Genomic DNA, 19,665 nt, shown 5'->3' with positions numbered 1-19,665 from the left:
AAGCTACAGATTTAACATGAAAATCCAGACCAGAAAAGGGGTATTGTGCTAGCACAGTGTACCGTGATGGCAGCACTATCAAGCTCTTATTTACGCTGCGGTAACCTAAATATAATTACTATGTAATACTTGGATATCATGATACCATGGTGTACAGGAGAAAGATATGTCATTAATATGTAGGAAAATGGATGTCAGAGATTGGACCTGGCATGGAGTTGCTCTGCCGCAGACTCATCCTGTCAGTCACATCAGATGGGTCTGATTAGCTCCAATCCAGGAGCACAGAAGGGGTGTGTGTCTCCCTTCAAGGTAAAGGAACTAAGGGGGTAAGACAAGAGGTCTTGGAGGGGAAAACCCTAGAAACAGCCAACTCAGGATAAGTTTTATTTGTTGTTGTTCTTAAGAACATAGGAACCCCTTTATTCACACAAAGGGCAGGGGTCTGAGAATTTGGACTCAAATCCAGGGGGTGTGTGCTGTGTTAAGTGCAAGGTGGAGGACTCTGGCCCATCACAAAATGTAATATTAACCAACACGTGAAAAATATTGTCATCTCCTACCTCACTCACTGCTTTTCGTGTTATTTTTGTGTCTTCAGCCTGGGCAATAAATTGAGCTTCATACAGACCAATCTGCTCCTGCAGTTCATTGAACTTCCTTGTTAAGCGGTCTACAAGCAGATCCTACAAAAATCAGACCACAACAGATCAGCACAAATACTGCAAACAATCCCAATCCTGACAACATAGATTCAGCAAGAGACACATGGGGGAAGCAAGGTCAAGTGAGGGAGTTGCATTAGATTTGGTGGCTATCAGGTCTTCACCATCCTCACTAGTGAGTGCAGTGCCATGTGATGACAGTCATCTCCATCGCTGCTGAGTGGTCAGGATTGCTCAGTCCATTGCACCATGCTGCAGAGGATTCATTTTCATTTAGTCCATTTATATTATTCAGTCTCATACCAAGGAAGAGCATCAGGTCCAATATGTCACCTAACTTCTGTCTATCTAGGTTATTATACTTGCCCATCACTATGGCATCTGACTACCTTAAAAGGTAATAATTTAGAAGAAAATGCCCTCTAAAAAGCTATCAAAAATCCATACTCCATTGCCACTGTTGACATAATCCTACAATAATTTATTCTGCCGCAAGAGGCAGCCATCTAACCAGCAGAGGGAGCATGAGTTAAAAAAAACTGGCCAGCTATATTTTGTGTTGTAAAATCACGTTTCTAAATTCATCATTGTTCAGAATAATCCCCCTGGGGCTTGAAAATAAGGTGTCTCCTCACTAAACCTCTCCTTCCTCCTTTGCATGTCTGGATACTGGGTTGTTACTATAGAGTTGCTCAAAGAAGCTGTGCTGTGTTTTTCAAAATTTTTTTGCTGTCAGGAAGGTTTCTGTGATTTTTTTTTTTTTTTTTAATTTAGTGGGGAAAATACGTGAACAGAATGTTGGGAATCATTAAGAAAGGGATAGATATTAAGACAGAAAATATATTGCCTCTATATAAATCCATGGTACGCCCACATAGAATCATAGAATATCAGGGTTGGAAGGGACCTCAGGAGGTCATCTAATCCAACCCCCTGCTTAAAGCAGGACCAATCCCCAATTTTTGCCCCAGATCCCTAAATGGCCCCCTCAAGGATTGAACTCACAACCCTGGGTTTAGCAGGCCAATGCTCAAACCACTGAGCTATCCCTCCCCCCATCTTCAATACTGCGTGCAGATGTGGTCGCCCCATCTCAAAAAAGATATGTTGGAATTGGAAAAAGTTCAGAAAAGGATAACAAAAAGGATTAGGGGTATGGACCAGCTGCCATATGAGGAGAGATTAACAAAACTGGGACTTTTCAGCTTGGAAAAGACATGACTAAGGGGGATATGATAGAGGTCTATACAATCATGACTGGTGTGGAGAAAATAAATAAGGAAGTGTTATTTACTCCTTCACATAAGACAAGAACTAGGCATCAACAAATGAAATTAATAGGCAGCAGATTTAAAACAAACAAAAGGAAGCATTTTTTCACACAACGCACAGTCAACCTGTGGAACTCCTTTCCAGAGGATGTTGTGAAGGCCAACACTATACATAACAGGCTTCAAAAAAGAACTAGATAAGTTCCTGGAGGATAGGTCCATGAATGGCTATTAGCCAGGATGGTGTCTCTAGCCTTTGTTTGCCAGAAGCTGGGAATGGGCGACAGGGGGTGGATCACTTGATGATTCCCTGTTCTGTTTATTTCCCCTGGGACACTTGGCATTGGCCACTGTCGGAAGACAGGATTCTGTGCTAGATGGACCTTTGGTCTGAACCAGTATGGCCGTTCTTATGAATGATTTGATTTAGAAAAAGGAATGGTGTCCCCAGCCTCTATTTGTCAGAGAGTGGAGATGGATGGCAGGAGAGAGATCACTAGATCATTACCTGTTAGGTTCACTCCCTCTGGGGCACCTGGCATTGGCCACTGTCAGGAGACAGGATACTGGGCTGGATGGACCTTTGGTCTGACCCATTGTGGCCGTTCTTATGTTAAAAAGCATATCTAAGGAGCTACCTGCTATTTGCAAACATGTACAATCTACGAATGGAAGAGGGCGGACCACATTTTGTACCAATCTTCCTAGAATATATTCTTTTAGCATTCTGTATGACAAGACAGCATTTTCCCAAGGGACTCTGAACTCCAATGACATAATTCAAAGCCTCTTTGTCAGACTTGATAGTTGCCTATACCTGTTTTTTCTTCTCCACCTCAGCCTGGTTCCTGTCTGCCTCAGCCTTCTTCACTGCCCGTTTCATCACGGAGATGTCATCACGCACATCCTGGTCCATGTTCTGCATATAGAACAGACGCAAGGCCATGTTTTCCACCTCAGTCTGCATTACAGAAACTGGGGAGATAGGTGGAAAGGTTAGTTACAGAAGAGGATTTCTGCAACATGTACCATACCAGAGCTAAAAGAGAAAGTAATTAGGATGTGGACAGAGCAAAACCCATAAAAAAACCCATCCAAGTCATATGACCCGCTCTGAGGTGGGCATGGACATCAGTTCCTGGAGCAGAATTCCTGAGGAGAAGCTGTCCAAGAGACCTGGTAAGTGCCCTCAATTCCCACTATATCCTGTATCTCCACAATACTGAAATAGCCCAGCTAAGTTCACTGCCTTGACTGTAAAGGGTTGCCAAGCAGAAGATCCTCGTCTGATGCACCAGGCTGTCTAATCAACTAAGGATCTGCAATCTTCACCAAAGCCTCAACAGACCCCGGCAGAGGCCTCAGACAAGTATAAATAGCCAAATGGTGGGAAATGAGTTGTGTTGAGTATTGGAAAGCCATTGGAACAACTTACCAAAGGTCCTGGTGAATTCTCCCTCACTGGCAATTTTTAAATCAAGAATGGATGTTTTTCTGGGAATGGGTGACAGGGCATGGATCACTTGATCAAGCATGGATCACCTGATGATTCCCTGTTCTGTTCATTCCCTCTGGGGCACCTGGCATTGGCCACTGTCTGAAGACAAGATACTGGGCAAGATGGACCTTTGGTCTGACCCAGTGTGGCCATTCTTATGTTCTAAGAGATCTGCTCTAGGATTTCTTTTGGGGAAGTTCTCTCGCCTGTGCTATACAGGAAGTCAGGTTAGATAATCACAATGTGGCCTTAGAATCTATGAAAGCCTACTTGCCAGGAATGGCCTTTGTTCAAAGGAACCCCTTAAAGGGACGGAAAAGCATTTGTCTTATGACAAGGATGTGGGTTATACTGGTAGAAATTATATAAAAACCAAGACAAGTATTAGGTACATCTATAATGCTTTGAATGTACATGGTGCTTTACAGATATAGAATAAAATGTGGTCTACCCCCTAAAGAGATTACCAACTAACCAATACAATTGCCAAGCTATGCTACAGGAGGCCTAACTGGCGAGGCATACCAGGTATGCTTGAGCTGATCTTTCCAGTCAGCGAGCCATTCCTGAATGCTTGGGCTGATGTTTTTCAAACCATTGTTTGACTTACGCTCAACCTCATTTGTCCTTACATGACTAGAATGAAGAAAGACTAAGCAAGAGCGCCTTAGTCACCTTTCTTGCGTTCATCCTCAGTGCTCTGACATGTTTTCTTGTACACATTTCTGATGTCCTGCAGCTCCTCCTCTAGCTGCCGACGCACCATGGCTATCTGAGAATATCGGTCCTGGTTCTTCTCCAGTTCCATCTGCAGCCGGGCCAGCTGCTGCTGGACCCCATAAAGGACCATTCCCAGCTCCTCCCTCTGCACCTTACCCTGCTTTGTGGCCACCGTCTGCAGACACAAAAGGAGATGGGTCAATTCACACCAACTTGGACAGGGCTGGAATGCTCTGGGAAGTCCACGGAAAACTACTATACCAGCTCCCGAAGCTCCATGGTCACTTTTTCCATCTGTTTACTAAGGTAATTCTTTAGGGCAGCTTGGAATCTTCTCATCAGGGGCTAGAGAGGGAAGAAGATGATGATAGCATCCTTATAACACCTGCATGAATAAGTTATCAAGGAACATGTGTCAGGTACAACACTGCATTTTCACCTCTGGAGACTTGGGTTCCTGTCCTGAGCAGGCTGCAGGTGAAATGGGTTGTGCAGATTCAGCCTTAAGCCTCGTGGACATTTGCTCGTATCATAAAACTACCACCTAGTTTGGCATCTCTAGTCATTTCTGTTTAGGAGAGGCCCAGAGTCTTTAGAGGTCGGAAGTGAAATGAATGGCAGAATGGCACTTCACACAAATGAAGTGTGTGAGGGAAGCTTGCACAGCGTTTTCCCACCAGCTACAGGTCCTTCATTTTCCTGAGAACTGAAGTTCACCAGATTTTCCCATTGCTCTAATCTGCAATTCTAATTTACTACAGAGGGAGCAGATACCATACAGGAGTCAGAACTTTTGTAAAAAGGATGTATAACATATTTAACCTGGAATACAGCTAAACCATGGCCCAGTTTGCCTCCCAGTTCATGGAACCCTCAATACCAGTGACAAGTCTTGAATTTGGACTTTTCTTACATGTTCCGGGTCCAAGACAATCAGCTGTGTTTCCTCCTCCGTTTCCTCACTGCCCTCTCTTTCAGCTTGCTCATCTGCATAATGTAGACTTGCAGTCTCTTCCCCACTCCCAAGCCTGCTGAGGTGCTGGTTAAACAGCTGAAATGCAGAGTCTGAATAGGGAGAGGAGATGGCTACCCCAATGTCACCTGTGCTTGGACGACAAAGAGCAGGCATCACAGAATGAGAATTCAGTGCATTTAAAGGTATTTTAAGATTAGCAGATGTCCTGATGGGGGAAAATATACCTAACAGAGCCAGCTTTCTTTGGAATTTTAGATTGCCTCACAATGTCACTAGCACACAGAAAATAAATCATAATAAAAATATACAGTAAATCTAACAGTGAGGAGGAAAGTTATTATGGAAAAGATTTAAGGACAGGCTTAGTAGTAGCATCATGCAGAGGTTAAACATAAGGATTAAGGCTTGTCTACATGGGGACATGCCGAAAAATGAATCTGAATTAACTAAAGGTGTGAATTTAAAGTGTGAATTAAAATAAACCAAATTAAGGCCACTTTAATTCTGAATAAGAGTGTCCATATGGGGGCTTAATGCTATTTAATTAATACATTTTAAATTCACACCTTTAGTTAATTCAGATTAATTTTTCTGAGTTCCCTGTGTAGACAAGCCCTTAGATTGGATAGTGTATGTCCAACTAGATTCATATTTATTGGGAGAGGAGAAAAAACTGGATACTGTATTTGAAAGCTGGCTGCAAGGATAGTACTATTAGTAAGACACTAATTGATACCTGACTCAGTATGAATCTCCATGTGCACTGATAATGCAGAGCTCTGGGTGCTAGCTCCTGAGGACATGCGGGATCTGCTCCAGCTGTCTATCACTGGCTGCTCCATGTCAGGCAGTTTGGGAGGAAGATTATCCACTTCTACTTGGTCTGAGGAAACCTCATCAGATTTTTCCTAGAACATAAAGGCCATCATATAAAATTAGGGCTGTGAAAGGATCTTCAGTTTAACACAGTTTGCTACTAAAATTCTGCTTATCTTTGTCATCACAAGATAGGAACAATGTAGAAATATAGTCAGCTATAAAAACAGTCTTGTTGCTTCTTGAGGAAGCCGGAAAGCAATTAAAAGGCTCTAAAGTTATCCCAGATATGCCAGCAAGGCTGTATCACTCATGGTGATGGGCACATTAGAAATGCATGTAATAATAAACTAACCCCTTGAATTTTGTTAGGAGTTCTTTATCCACCATGGCTGGTTACCAATTGTCTCCTTTCCAATTAGCCTCTCTCTTGCACGATTCATCCAGTGGTGTGTGTTTACAGTACTAGAATTGCTTCAACAATTTGGGAATGTAATGTCACAAACACTGGATTGTGGGTCTTGTGAATGAGATGCTCCCCTAGTTTAAATTCATAATCAGTCACCTCTCCAAAGGTGACCTCAGAGACCTCCTGCTCCATAGCCCCTGAAACCTCTTCGTCCGTGGCCCCCGCGACCTCCTGCTCCGTGGCCCCCGCGACCTCCTGCTCCGTGGCCCCCGCGACCTCCTGCTCCGTGGCCCCCGCGACCTCCTGCTCCGTGGCCCCCGCGACCTCCTGCTCCGTGGCCCCCGCGACCTCCTGCTCTTTTGGGAGGAGTCTCTCTCCTGGGTCCTCTGTAGGCAAAGCCTCTCCCTCTTCCTTATCATCATTGTTCTCTGGCTGCATTCCCTAGCACAGATCAAAACCAGAAAGTAGAACACAACAAAACAATATTATAATGGTCCATGTTCTTTACTAAGGACTATTACTACAGTGCTTTACAGCTGCTTTGCACATCTGACCACATCTAGTATAACAGCAGCTCCTGCTAGGACTACAGTGGCTAAGGCCCTGTCAAAATTTCCATGAGAAGCTTTTAATTTCCCATATTTATAACTCAGAAGTGAAAAATCTCTCTTTAGGTTTTACCGAAGAAGGTGGTGTTTCAAAGCCACGTTATACCCGATCAAATCGCTTTGTTTTCTTTCTGTCTCTTTTCAAACTGTTCCTTTTAACTAATGCTGTAACTCACTAGGTTCTAATATTGTAGGGTTCTATTAATGTAATTAGAAATTACCATTATGTCTCAGATTGTTGCCTATGCCTTTGTTATTTCAAAACGAGACTATTACAGTGTGCTATATCTGAGGATACACCTTAGATCCATCCTAGACTGAAGCTGGTGCAGACAGTGGCTCACTTACCAAGTGGGGCATCTTACTGGAAGCATTTGCACTGGCTGCCTGTTGATCTCTGGGTGGAATTTAAGGTGTGGGTTATGACTTATAAAGCCCTAAATAGCTTGGGACCAGTCTGTCTGAGGGATCGCCTCTCTTCCTGGGCCAAACTTCCACAGCAGCTGTAATCAGCAGGGAGCCCAAGCTGGATCCCTCTGGTTATAGAAGAGGTGGCAGCTGTCAGGGCATTTTCTTTGAGTGTTCAGGACTATGGAACTTGCTCCCCCAGGTCCAAAATAGCCCAAATATAGTGACCATCTGGGCCCACTGAGAAAGCACCTGTTTGACAGGTTAGTTTGGAGAGGATATTTTTCCCAGAACTATGAAGGAGTGGAAAGGATTGTTTTGTAGGTGGCTGGCTAGCTGAGTTCCGGTTTAAATGATCATTTTAGTACTGCTGGGATTTTGTTGTACTATTAATTATGTATTAGGGTACTTAGAGTCTTGGATAGATGCACCCTAATTACTCTTACAAACAGATAACCTACTGAAACAGTTGGGGCCTGATTTTCATAACTGTTTAGTGCCTGCAGCTTGTATTGACTTTCAATGGCATCAAAGATGCTCAGTACTTCTGAAAATCAGGCCCTTTTGGGGTGGTTTTGAAAATAAGAGAAAACAAATAGGAGGATTCTTATGTGGACTGAGACAGTCCAGTAAAATGTCTAGTGTAAAATATTGTTCAGCCCAGAATATAAATATGAATAATCTGTACATTCTATCTCCCCCAGTAAGTTCATATTTAAATTTATTTTGTTGCAGTCAATTTATTATGTATGTTTGTAACACTGTAAGATATACATATGCAATGAGCCTGTTTTACTTCAAATAATCAATGCATGGACTCCACAGGAATTCAGGCTTCCTATAAGTCTCCTACTTTGAATGTGGATTGTGGACGTAAGTTATTTAATTACTATATTACAGTAATGAGCACTCAGATTTCCATAATACGAGAATACAACTCTTAGGGCCAAGTCCTGAAAATTCCCAAGCACCGAGGTGCTTGAGGTCATTAATTTAATAAGTTTAGAGGCTGCTCAGCACCTCACAGGATGAGGTCTTTACTAAATAAGAAAGCTCCATGCAGAAACCTATCTTTCTTTACTATGAGAACTTTGAAAATGAAAAGGCAAAATCTATATTCAGTGGGAAACTCAACTTTCACCCAACAGGCACAAACTTCTTTCCAACATCCACCGAGCAGACGGGATCAGAACATGTGAACCAGTTTCCCCATTGATAAATTGGGGATAATGGTGTTTATCTTTCCTTTAAAAGTGCTCCAAGATCTACAGATGAAAAGTCTTGTGTCAGAGAGTAAGAGCTAAGTTTTACAAGACTCTCCTGGAAACTGGAATGTAGCCAAATTAAGCTTCCTGAGGCCTCCCTTTCATATCCAAGATAAGATAGCAATAGTTTCTCAATTTTTTGCTACACTGGAATTGCTTCTTTAATGATTTGTGATGTCAACGTATTGGATTGATTGTTCTGTAGGTACCACGCTCTCCTAGGGAGAATTCATAAACATCCACCTCTACAATGGGAGGCTCTGGGGACTCAGGTGCATTTGGTTCTGCTGGGTTGAGTTCCATTCCTGGCTCCTCTGCTGAAACACCATCTGCCTCGTTCTTTCGGTTATGGCTCCTCTCTGGTTGCTCCACCTAGCATACAGCAGAAAACAACATTGTAACAACTGACTGACTCCAATCAAAGTTCTCCGTTATGCACAGCACTTCACATCTAGTGTAAGGAAATGCTCTTAATGTTGAAGCATCTGCTAGTGCTGCAGTCATTAGAGATGTGTTAATAAACCCTTAAATTCCTTCCAGATTCTACAGAGATTTAAAAAAAAAATGGCTTGGTTGTTTTAAAATGTAGCACAAAAACAAAATCCCTAACCTAGAAGCAACTTGAAATGATTATAAAAATTCAACATCAAAGTCCATAACTCAAAATCTATCAAGTCTTATTCTGTGTTAAGATTATGAATTGACTTGTTTGCAGATATAATATTTCCCAATAAATTTTCTTTAGGAGGAGACCATTCTGAATATTAAACATATTATACCAATAGGTCACTACAATTTCTCAGATGGAGGAAGTTTCTATATTCACAATTTTTTGAAAATTTAGAGGATATTTTTAGTGTATTAACTATTTTTATGCTTTTCTGGCTCCAAAGTAAATGTGTTCCCACATATCTTTTGTACATCCTTATTAGTAAAGTGAGGGGTACCAAAAAAAATCCCAAAAGAATCACAGAAATGTAGGGCTGGAAGGGACCTCAAGAGGTCATCTAGTCTAACCCCTGCCCTGAGGCAGGACCAAGTAAACCTAGCCTCTCTCTGACAGGTGTTTGTCTAACCTTCTTCTTAAAATCCTCCAATGGGGATTCTCCCTCAGTAACATATTCCAGTACTAAACTATCCTTATAGTTAGAAAATTTTCCAAAATCTGATCTGAATATTCTAGCTAATTCTTTTCAGGACAAAGGCACTGTGATCTCTAACATTTCTAGGGGAAATGTTTCTTTTCGTGTTTTGAATTTTTTTTTGAATGTTTTGTTTCAGCATTTCTTGGGAAATCCTATATTTCAATATTAGTTGCATTTCTAGTGAACCCACCCACATAGTATCTGGGCACCAAAATATGTACTAATTCCCATGTGATTCTAATTCCCAAGGTGCAGTAAGTCTTTCATATTTGCAACTTTACCCCATTGCCTTCTGGATGCAGCTCCTCCTCTTCTGAAATTTGTCCAACACCTGATTCAGGGCTTAATTAAATTGAACAAAATTATTGAACAATTTTAAACAGAACAACAACGTACAAAAATTAAAAGCTTGGCTTTAGGTTAAATACTAGCATTGCCTCCTGGAGCATTAACAGGGATCAGAACCAAATGTAGGAGTTTGTAAACATACAGAACCGAATGCCATCAGGAACACTTGCATGGTCTGTTTTAGTGTCAGTGAAGACAGTTTATTACTTGGAATTGCTGTGTTTGCAACACAGACACTGTAGCCTTCTGCAAGTGCCTGAGAACCAGAAACGGACATGGACTGAAAACAGATGGAATGCTGGTGCAGCTGGAGAAGACAGAGTCTGGAAGTGAGCTACGACTGGGGGCTGGGGCTGGTCTGGAGAGGTAAGGGAAGGATCCTCCTTCCTTGTCCCTTTCCCTCGCTGGCTCTTTCCCCCATCCTTGTTACTCTCACCCCTCTACAGTTCCCACTAACTCAATCTGCTCCTCTCCATCTCCATCCCAATTTCCCCCCTCCTCCCACCTGCACAGATCCAGATCCCACATCCTCCTCTGCTTCTGCCTCATCCCCTCTGGTGACATTGGCCCTAACACTGGCTCTCCCCCATCCCCACACCTGACCTGCCACCACCTCCACCCCTTTGTTCCATCATTCCTAAGCTCATGCCCATCTCTCGTTCCTTTTCCCCAGCTCTTGCTGTCTCTGGAATGCCCGTTCCATCCACAATCTCTTCCTCTCCCACTCCTTCCAGCTCCCCGAGAGACCTGGATCCCTTTGTTTGACTCTGCTTCTGTAGATGCCTTCTCTCACAGATGCCTCTCCTTCTCACTGTCCTGGATCAGACCATGGTGGGGGGCTGGGCTTTTTTTCTTCCATTCCTGTCACCTCTAACTTCACACTGCTCCCGCTCCCCACTCTTTCTCCTCTTTTGAACAGGTGAGGATGGGGACTGGAGGAAGGAATGAGGTCGGGGTGAGGATGAGGATGTGCTGGAGGGGACAGGGAGGCAGGGGGTCAGGGTGAGGACAATGAGGATTAGGAGGAAGGTAGGGGTGAGGATGATGAGCGGGCAAGGAGGAAGGAAGGGGTGAGGATGAGGAGGGGATGGAGGAAGGAAGGGGTGAGTATGAGGAGGGGATGGAGGGGGCTGGGAGGGGTGAGGAGGAGGAGGGGTTGTGGGGGGCAGGGAGGGGAGAGAAAGAGGAGGGGGCAGGGAGAGGGGAGGATGAGGAGGGGCTGGAGGAAGGAAGGGGGGAGGATGAGGAGAGACTGTGGGGGGCAGGGAGGGGGGAGGATGAGGAGGGGCTGTGGGAGGCAGGGAGGGGTGAGGATGAGGAGGGGGCAGGGAGGAAGGGAGGGGTGGGGATGAGGAGGGCTGTGGGGGGCAGGGAGGGGGGAGGATGGGGAGGGGGCAGGGAGGGGTGGGGATGAGGATGGGGAGGGGGAGGATGAGGAGGGTGGGGGGGAGGGGGGTCGGGGAAGAGGGTCCGGTGGGAGGGGGCTGGGGCAGGGGGGTCGGGGAGGGGGAGGATGAGGAGGGGAGGGGCAGGGGGGTCGGGGAAGAGGGTCCGGGGGGAGGGGGCTGGGGCAGGGGGTCAGGGAGGGGTGGGGATGAGGAGGGTGCGGGGGGGCAGGGAGGGGGGGAGGATGGGGAGGGGGGGCAGGGGAGTCGGGGAAGAGGGTCCGGGGGGAGGGGGCTGGGGCAGGGGGTCGGGGAGGGGGGAGGTTGAGGAGGGGGGGCAGGGGGGTCGGGGAAGAGGGTCCGGGGGGAGGGGGCTCGGGATGAGGAGGGTGGGGGGGGCAGGGAGGGGGGAGGATGAGGTGGAGGGGGCTGGGGCAGGGAGGGGGGAGCATGAGGATGGGGAGGGGGATGGGGGTCGGGGGAGGGGGCTGGGGAAGGGGGGTCGGGGAGGGGGAGGATGAGGAGGGTGGGGGGGGCAGGGAGGGGGGAGGATGGGGAGGGGAGGGGGGTCGGGGAAGAGGGTCCGGGGGGAGGGGGCTGGGGGTCGGGGAGGGGGAGGATGAGGAGGGTGGGGGGGGCAGGGAGGGGGGAGGATGAGGGGGGGGCAGGGGGGTTGGGGAAGAGGGTCCGGGGCAGGGGGGGTCGGGGGAGGGGGCTGGGGCAGGGGGGTCGGGGAGGGGGAGGATGAGGATGGAGAGGGGGGTCGGGGGAGGGGGCTGGGGCAGGGGGGTCGGGGAGGGGGAGGATGAGGAGGGGCTGTGGGGGTCAGGGAGGGGGGAGGATGAGGGGGGGGCAGGGGGGTCGGGGAGGGGGAGGATGAGGAGGGGGCTGGGGCAGGGAGGGGGGAGGATGAGGAGGGGGGGCAGGGGGGTCGGGGAAGAGGGTCCGGGGCAGGGGGGTCGGGGAGGGGGAGGATGAGGAGGGGCTGTGGGGGGCAGGGAGGGGGGAGGATGAGGGGGCGGCAGGGGGGTCGGGGAGGGGGAGGATGAGGAGGGGCTGTGGGGGGCAGGAAGGGGGGAGGATGAGGAGGGGCTGTGGGGGGCAGGGGGGTCGGGGAGGGGGAGGATGAGGAGGGGGCTGGGGCAGGGAGGGGAGAGGATGAGGAGGGGGGGCAGGGGGGTCGGGGAAGAGGGTCCGGGGGAGGGGGGTCGGGGGAGGGGGCTGGGGCAGGGGGGTCGGGGGAGGGGGAGGATGAGGAGGGGCTGTGGGGGGCAGGGAGGGGGGAGGATGGGGGGGCAGGGGGGTCGGGGAGGGGGAGGATGAGGAGGGGGCTGGGGCAGGGAGGGGGGAGGATGAGGAGGGGCTGTGGGGGGCAGGGAGGGGGGAGGATGGGGGGGGCAGGGGGGTCGGGGAAGAGGGTCCGGGGCAGGGGGGTCGGGGAAGAGGGTCCGGGGCAGGGGGGTCGGGGGAGGGGGCTGGGGCAGGGGGGTCGGGGAGGGGGGAGGATGAGGAGGGGCTGTGGGGGGCAGGGAGGGGGGAGGATGAGGGGGGGCAGGGGGGTCGGGGAAGAGGGTCCGGGGCAGGGGGGTCGGGGGAGGGGGCTGGGGCAGGGGGGTCGGGGGAGGGGGGAGGATGAGGAGGGGGGGCAGGGGGGTCGGGAAGAGGGTCCGGGGCAGGGGGGTCGGGGGAGGGGGCTGGGGCAGGGGGGGTCGGGGAGGGGGGAGGATGAGGAGGGTGGGGGGCAGGGGGGTCGGGGAAGAGGGTCCGGGGGGAGGGGGCTGGGGCAGGCGGGTCGGGGAGGGGGAGGATGAGGAGGGGCTGTGGGGGGCAGGGAGGGGGGAGGATGGGGGGGCAGGGGGGTCGGGGAAGAGGGTCCGGGGCAGGGGGTCCGGGGGAGGGGGCTGGGGCAGGGAGGGGGGAGGATGAGGAGGGGGGGCAGGGGGGTCGGGGAAGAGGGTCCGGGGGAGGGGGAGGATGAGGAGGGGCTGTGGGGGGCAGGGAGGGGGGAGGATGAGGGGGGGGCAGGGGGAGGGGGAGGGGGCAGGGGGGTCGGGGAGGGGGGAGGATGAGGAGGGGGCTGGGGCAGGGAGGGGGGAGGATGAGGAGGGGGGGGCAGGGAAGAGGGTCCGGGGCAGGGGGGTCGGGGGAGGGGGCTGGGGCAGGGGGGTCGGGGAGGGGGAGGATGAGGAGGGGCTGTGGGGGGCAGGGAGGGGGGGAGGATGGGGGGGGCAGGGGGGTCGGGGAAGAGGGTCCGGGGCAGGGGGGTCGGGGAGGGGGGAGGATGAGGAGGGTGAGGGGCAGGGGGGTCGGGGAAGAGGGTCCGGGGGAGGGGCAGGGGGGTCGGGGGAGGGGGCTGGGGCAGGGAGGGGGGAGGATGAGGAGGGGGGGCAGGGGGGGTCGGGGAGGGGGAGGATGAGGAGGGGGCTGGGGCAGGGAGGGGGGAGGATGAGTAGGGGGGGCAGGGGGGTCGGGGAAGAGGGTCCGGGGGAGGGGCAGGGGGGTCGGGGAAGAGGGTCCGGGGCAGGGGGGTCGGGGGAGGGGGCTGGGGCAGGGGGGTCGGGGAGGGGGGAGGATGAGGAGGGTGGGGGGCAGGGGGGTCGGGGAAGAGGGTCCGGGGGGAGGGGGCTGGGGCAGGCGGGTCGGGGAGGGGGAGGATGAGGAGGGCTGTGGGGGGCAGGGAGGGGGGAGGATGAGGATGGGGAGGGGGCTGGGGGAGGGGGAGGGGGGTCGGGGAACAGGGTCCGGGGCAGTGGGGTCGGGGGAGGGGGCTGGGGCAGGGAGGGGGGAGGATGAGGTGGGGGGACAGGGGGGTCGGGGAAGAGGGTCCGGCAGGGGGGTCGGGGAAGAGGGTCCGGGGGAGGGGGCTGGGGCAGGGGGGTCGGGGAGGGGGAGGATGAGGAGGGGCTGTGGGGGGCAGGGAGGGGGGAGGATGAGGAGGGGGGGCAGGGGGGTCGGGGAAGAGGGTCCGGGGGAGGGGCAGGGGGGTCGGGGAAGAGGGTCCGGGGCAGGGGGGTCGGGGGAGGGGGCTGGGGCAGGGGGGTCGGGGAGGGGGGAGGATGAGGAGGGTGGGGGGCAGGGGGGTCGGGGAAGAGGGTCCGGGGGGGAGGGGGCTGGGGCAGGCGGGTCGGGGAGGGGGAGGATGAGGAGGGCTGTGGGGGGCAGGGAGGGGGGAGGATGAGGATGGGGAGGGGGCTGGGGGAGGGGGAGGGGGGGTCGGGGAACAGGGTCCGGGGCAGTGGGGTCGGGGGAGGGGGCTGGGGCAGGGAGGGGGGAGGATGAGGAGGGGGGTCGGGGGAGGGGGCTGGGGCAGGGAGGGGGGAGGATGAGGAGGGGGGGCAGGGGGGTCGGGGAAGAGGGTCCGGGGGAGGGGGGTCGGGGGAGGGGGCTGGGGCAGGGAGGGGGGAGGATGAGGAGGGGGGGCAGGGGGGTCGGGGAAGAGGGTCCGGCAGGGGGGTCGGGGAAGAGGGTCCGGGGGAGGGGGCTGGGGCAGGGGGGTCGGGGAGGGGGAGGATGAGGAGGGGCTGTGGGGGGCAGGGAGGGGGGGAGGATGAGGAGGGGGGGCAGGGGGGTCGGGGAAGAGGGTCCGGGGGAGGGGGAGGGGGCTGGGGCAGGTCCCTCCCCGTGCGGGGCCCTTTCGGGCGCCTCCCCTCGCTCACCCGCTGCCCGGCTCCACCGGCTCCATCTTCCCGTTGCCGGGCGACACCATCAACATCCGGGAGGTACCACGCGGGAGGGGGAAGCCGGACTGAACCATCCTTTCCCCCGGGCGGGGGAGGGTCAGTCGCCGCGGAGCAGGGGGGTAGCGGGGCCGGGTCTCCTCTCCCCTCCCCCCCACTCCGCCCGTCGTGGCACCTCCCGGGGAGGGGAGAGCCCCGGCGTGTGGGGTGGGGCGATGGGGGGGGGGGTTGGAGGGTGGGGTCGATGATGGGGATTGAATCCTCAGCGACTGGGGGGGGGGATTCAATTTGTTAAAGTCCAATCAATTGGATTCAATTTGTTAAAATTTTAATGCAAAGTAATTAATGGGTGCAAAGCGACCCCAACAGCAGCATTAAACTGTGACTTATTTTTGCTTCCTCCTTCCACTCGCCCTTCCCCGGGACCTTCCCTCCTGCTCTCTCTCTGCTGAATGCTCCCGCTGGCCTGACCCTCATCACTAACACCATGGTGGGAGCATGACTGAGCCCTGGTGCCCGTCAGGGAGGAGTCAGGGGGGATGACAAACGACCCTCCTCTGGGTTTTTGCACTTGCTCGAAGCTCCAGAAAAAGAATATGATCTGGTTACTAATCACCCAGGCCACGTCCCCCCCGGGCCAAGTGGGGTTGCGAGCTGGTGCCCAAGGTCTCTCTGCTCCTGTACATTTTGGAGATCAGAGGAGCCTGCTGTAAACTCTTCATGCCACCAACTTCTGCACTTTGTAGCTGAGAGAGGGGAGACTCCCTGATCAAGGAGGCCCAGGGTCCCTGCAGGAGGAGTAGGGGGGGAAGAGTGCGGACTGTAATGGAGTCCGTGCGGGGTGGGACCAGAATTTCCCCACGCACCCGAAATGTCTGGATTGACATCACAGAAACTGAGTGACCTGTGCCCAAAGATGTCCCCTCATTCATTGGTGCAGGAACTAGGGGTGCTGCTGCACCCCCAGTCTTGAAGTGTTTCAGAGTAGCAGCCGCGTTGGTCTGTATCCGCAAAAAGAAAAGGAGGACTTGTGGCACCTTAGAGACTAACCAATTTATTTGAGCATGAGCTTTCGTGAGCTACAGCTCACTTCATCGGATGCATGCCGCGGAAACTGCAGAAGACATATACACAGAGACCATGAAACAACACCTCCTCCCACCCCACTCTCCTGCTGGTAACAGCCCATCCAAAGCGACCACTCTCCCCACAATGTGCAGGATAATCAAGGGCCATTTCCAGCACAAATCCAGGTCTTCTCACCCCCCCCCCCCGCCGCACAAACTCACTCTCCTGCTGCACCCCCAGTCTTGAAGCGCTTTCCATTATCTGCAGGGTTTACAGTTTACACACAGTAAACACTGTCCTGGCACCCCTGCCCTCGCGCGTTGATGATGATCCATTTTCCCCCCAGGGCACCTCTCTGCCATCAGCACTAAAGGTGCCTCGCTTGCCCCGGGGCATGCAGAAGGCCAGGTGGACCCCTGCCCCACGCTGCCACTGCTGGGACCCCCATGCGGGGAGGTGGGGCCCTGCCCAGGGCTGAGGCTCCCTGTGCCTTGGGGGTGGGGCTGGCTCAGGGCCCCCTTGAACCCGCGGTGGCAGCTTTCAGCAGGGCGACATCCAGGTGCGGGGCCGGACCCTCAGGCGGGCGGGGGCGTAGGAAGGTAGCTGGGCCCAACAGGGCTGGGACTCGGGGTGCTGCTGCCCCCAGCACCCCCACTTCACAAACGGCTCCGGGGCCCCTGGACGGGCCGCAGCGGGGGCGGCCCCGGCGCTGGGAGGACTGGTCCGGGCAGGGGGCGGCGGGGGTCCCTCTTGCCCGCCGTAGGGGCTGTCTCGTTGACGCGGAAGCGGAACAGACACCGGAAGTAGGAGGGGCGGCGCGTGTCCCTCCAGCCCCGCGTTTCCCGCTGATCCCTGCGGGATGGGTGACGCCCGGGCGGAGCGCGCCCCGCACCCTCGCGCCGACTCGGGAGGGGGCGGGGCTGTTGGGGGAGGGGGCGGGGCTTCACATGTCCCCGCCCCCGTTGCCCCTCCCTCACCCCCTGCGCCCGGCGCGGCCTCGCGTTGCTGAACGCGGCGGCGGCGGCGGCTGGAGCAGGAGGGAGCCGCTCGTCCCGGCCCTTGTGCCTCGGGCCGGGGTGGGTCTCGAGCAACCCGGTGCGGGGGTGAGGCTGCCGCCTGGGGCCGGCTGTGCTGGGGCCGCCTCCCTGAGCGGGGGCTTAGCCGGGGGTGGATGGATCTCGGAGGAGGGGATTGCGCTGTGGGGGTGGGGCTGCATCCGGGGGCTGTAATTTGGATGGGGAGGGGCTGCAGGAGGAGGAGGGGGAGCTGTGTCCTGGATGGGGGGGGAGGGGCTGCAGGAGGAGGGGGAGCTGTGCCCTGGATGGGGGGGGGAGGGGCTGCAGGAGGAGGGGGAGGTGTGTCCTGGATGGGGGGGGAGGGGCTGCAGGAGGAGGGGGAGGTGTGTCCTGGATGAGGGGGAGGGGCTGCAGGAGGAGGGGGAGCTGTGTACTGGATGGGGGGGGAGGGGCTGCAGGAGGAGGAGGGGGAGCTGTGTCCTGGATGGGGGGGGAGGGCTGCAGGAGGAGGGGGAGCTGTGTACTGGATGGGGGGGGAGGGGCTGCAGGAGGAGGAGGGGGAGCTGTGTCCTGGATGGGGGGGAGGGGCTGCAGGAGGAGGGGGAGGTGTGTCCTGGATGGGGGGGGAGGGGCTGCAGGAGGAGGGGGAGGTGTGTCCTGGATGGGGGGGGAGGGGCTGCAGGAGGAGGGGGAGCTGTGTCCTGGATGGGGGGGAGGGGCTGCAGGAGGAGGGGGAGCTGTGTCCTGGATGGGGGGGAGGGGCTGCAGGAGGAGGAGGGGGAGCTGTGTCCTGGATGGGGGGGAGGGGCTGCAGGAGGAGGAGGGGGAGCTGTGTCCTGGATGGGGGGGAGGGGCTGCAGGAGGAGGAGGGGGAGCTGTGTCCTGGATGGGGGGGAGGGGCTGCAGGAGGAGGAGGGGGAGCTGTGTCCTGGATGGGGGGGAGGGGCTGCAGGAGGAGGAGGGGGAGCTGTGTCCTGGATGGGGGGGAGGGGCTGCAGGAGGAGGAGGGGGAGCTGTGTCCTGGATGGGGGGGGAGGGGCTGCAGGAGGAGGAGGGGGAGCTGTGTCCTGGATGAGGGGGGGGAGGGGCTGCAGGAGGAGGAGGGGGAGCTGTGTCCTGGATGAGGGGGGGAGGGGCTGCAGGAGGAGGAGGGGGAGCTGTGTCCTGGATGAGGGGGGGGGAGGGGCTGCAGGAGGAGGAGGGGGAGCTGTGTCCTGGATGGGGGGGAGGGGCTGCAGGAGGAGGAGGGGGAGCTGTGTCCTGGATGAGGGGGGGAGGGGCTGCAGGAGGAGGAGGGGGAGCTGTGTCCTGGATGAGGGGGGGGAGGGGCTGCAGGAGGAGGAGGGGGAGCTGTGTCCTGGATGGGGGGGGTGGGGCTGCAGGAGGAGGAGGGGGAGCTGTGTACTGGATGGGGGGGGGAAGGGGCTGCAGGAGGAGGAGGGGGAGCTGTGTCCTGGATGGGGGGGGGAAGGGGCTGCAGGAGGAGGAGGGGGACCTGTGTCCTGGATCGGGGGGGAGGGGCTGCAGGAGGAGGGGGAGCTGTGTCCTGGATGGGGGGGAGGTTTGCACGTTGGGGGATACTGATGGTTGCACAAAGGGAATAGTATTTTCTAGGCTGAGGAAGGATCTCACTTGCAACCCTGTATAAACTTGTCTCCTCCATAAGCATGCCTGATCCAGATGCTCTCAGCTTCTGTCTTCTTTTGGCCATTAAGGAGCACAAGGAATGTGTTTAACGGGTGCCTAGGCTCTGGGGCTAATGTTCTAATATATGTGGCTTGGGTTTGTCATGTGGTTGCTGCTTAAATCCCACTGAGATTCTTCTTGTGGTTCTCTTAATCCTGGAGTCTATCTTCCTACCCTACACTTAGTGTGGTCTCTGCCCTGGGGGTTTCTGAACATTTGCTTGTCCTTCTGTCCCATTACCAGGTGCACATTTTATACAGTACTGTACTTAGGATTATTTCCTTGACTGCTTCTCTTTTTGCTATGTATGGATTTTTGAGTGGTTTTTTTTAATAGAATAAGCAATTAAGATTGCTAGAAACAATCTTGGGTGCCTACCAGGTACCAAGCAATTTGTAAAATTCCGTTTTTTACAAGCTCAGAAAATGAGCTAATAATTAAAACAGTTCTATTTGAAAACAGAAAAACTTTGGGTTGGAATGAATTTGCGACTCTGTCCCATCTCTGAGTGGTTAAATGGGAGATTCTGTGCTTCCAAATTAGCTGGCAATATGTAACAGGTGCCAGTGCCTGGAAAGCCAATTTTTCTGAGGATACAATTCTGTTAATTAATTGGTAGTTATTTCTGTGTGTATGAATTTCTCACACGCATTCTTTTTAAAACTTGTCTTTATTATGACTACGCTAACTCTGAGATAGCGCGT

The 19,665-nt window shown here is 54.3% G+C and overlaps 2 protein-coding genes across 6 annotated transcripts in view; one reads left to right on the top strand and one right to left on the bottom strand.

Moving 5' to 3' along the window:
• CCDC40 (coiled-coil domain 40 molecular ruler complex subunit) overlaps positions 1-16,193 on the bottom strand; it is a 28,532-nt gene extending 12,339 nt beyond the window's left edge. Inside the window, exons 1-11 of the mRNA XM_073310204.1 lie at positions 15,171-16,193; positions 10,063-10,123; positions 8,880-9,008; positions 6,608-6,796; positions 6,512-6,535; positions 5,867-6,038; positions 5,068-5,255; positions 4,416-4,499; positions 4,110-4,329; positions 2,754-2,911; positions 564-686 (exon numbers count right to left, since the gene is read on the bottom strand). Of these exons, the coding sequence (XP_073166305.1) occupies positions 564-686; positions 2,754-2,911; positions 4,110-4,329; positions 4,416-4,499; positions 5,068-5,255; positions 5,867-6,038; positions 6,512-6,535; positions 6,608-6,796; positions 8,880-9,008; positions 10,063-10,123; positions 15,171-15,268 (1,446 nt within the window). The 5' untranslated portion in view covers positions 15,269-16,193. The remainder of the gene's footprint in view (positions 1-563; positions 687-2,753; positions 2,912-4,109; positions 4,330-4,415; positions 4,500-5,067; positions 5,256-5,866; positions 6,039-6,511; positions 6,536-6,607; positions 6,797-8,879; positions 9,009-10,062; positions 10,124-15,170) is intronic.
• Positions 16,194-17,225: 1,032 nt separating this feature from the next.
• TBC1D16 (TBC1 domain family member 16) overlaps positions 17,226-19,665 on the top strand; it is a 48,048-nt gene continuing 45,608 nt past the window's right edge. For 3 of the 5 annotated variants that reach the window (XM_073310200.1, XM_073310201.1, XM_073310197.1), the window contains exon 1: positions 17,226-17,362. The gene's annotated coding sequence lies outside the window, so the exon portion shown is untranslated. The remainder of the gene's footprint in view (positions 17,363-19,665) is intronic. The other 2 variants (XM_073310198.1, XM_073310199.1) reach the window with 2 other exon arrangements.

Source organism: Lepidochelys kempii, chromosome 14, assembly GCF_965140265.1.
Source record: "Lepidochelys kempii isolate rLepKem1 chromosome 14, rLepKem1.hap2, whole genome shotgun sequence".
Lineage (NCBI taxonomy): Eukaryota > Metazoa > Chordata > Testudines > Cheloniidae > Lepidochelys > Lepidochelys kempii.
The sequence above is the reverse complement of the archived record's forward strand: the minus strand, read 5'-3'. Positions and strand labels throughout refer to the sequence as shown.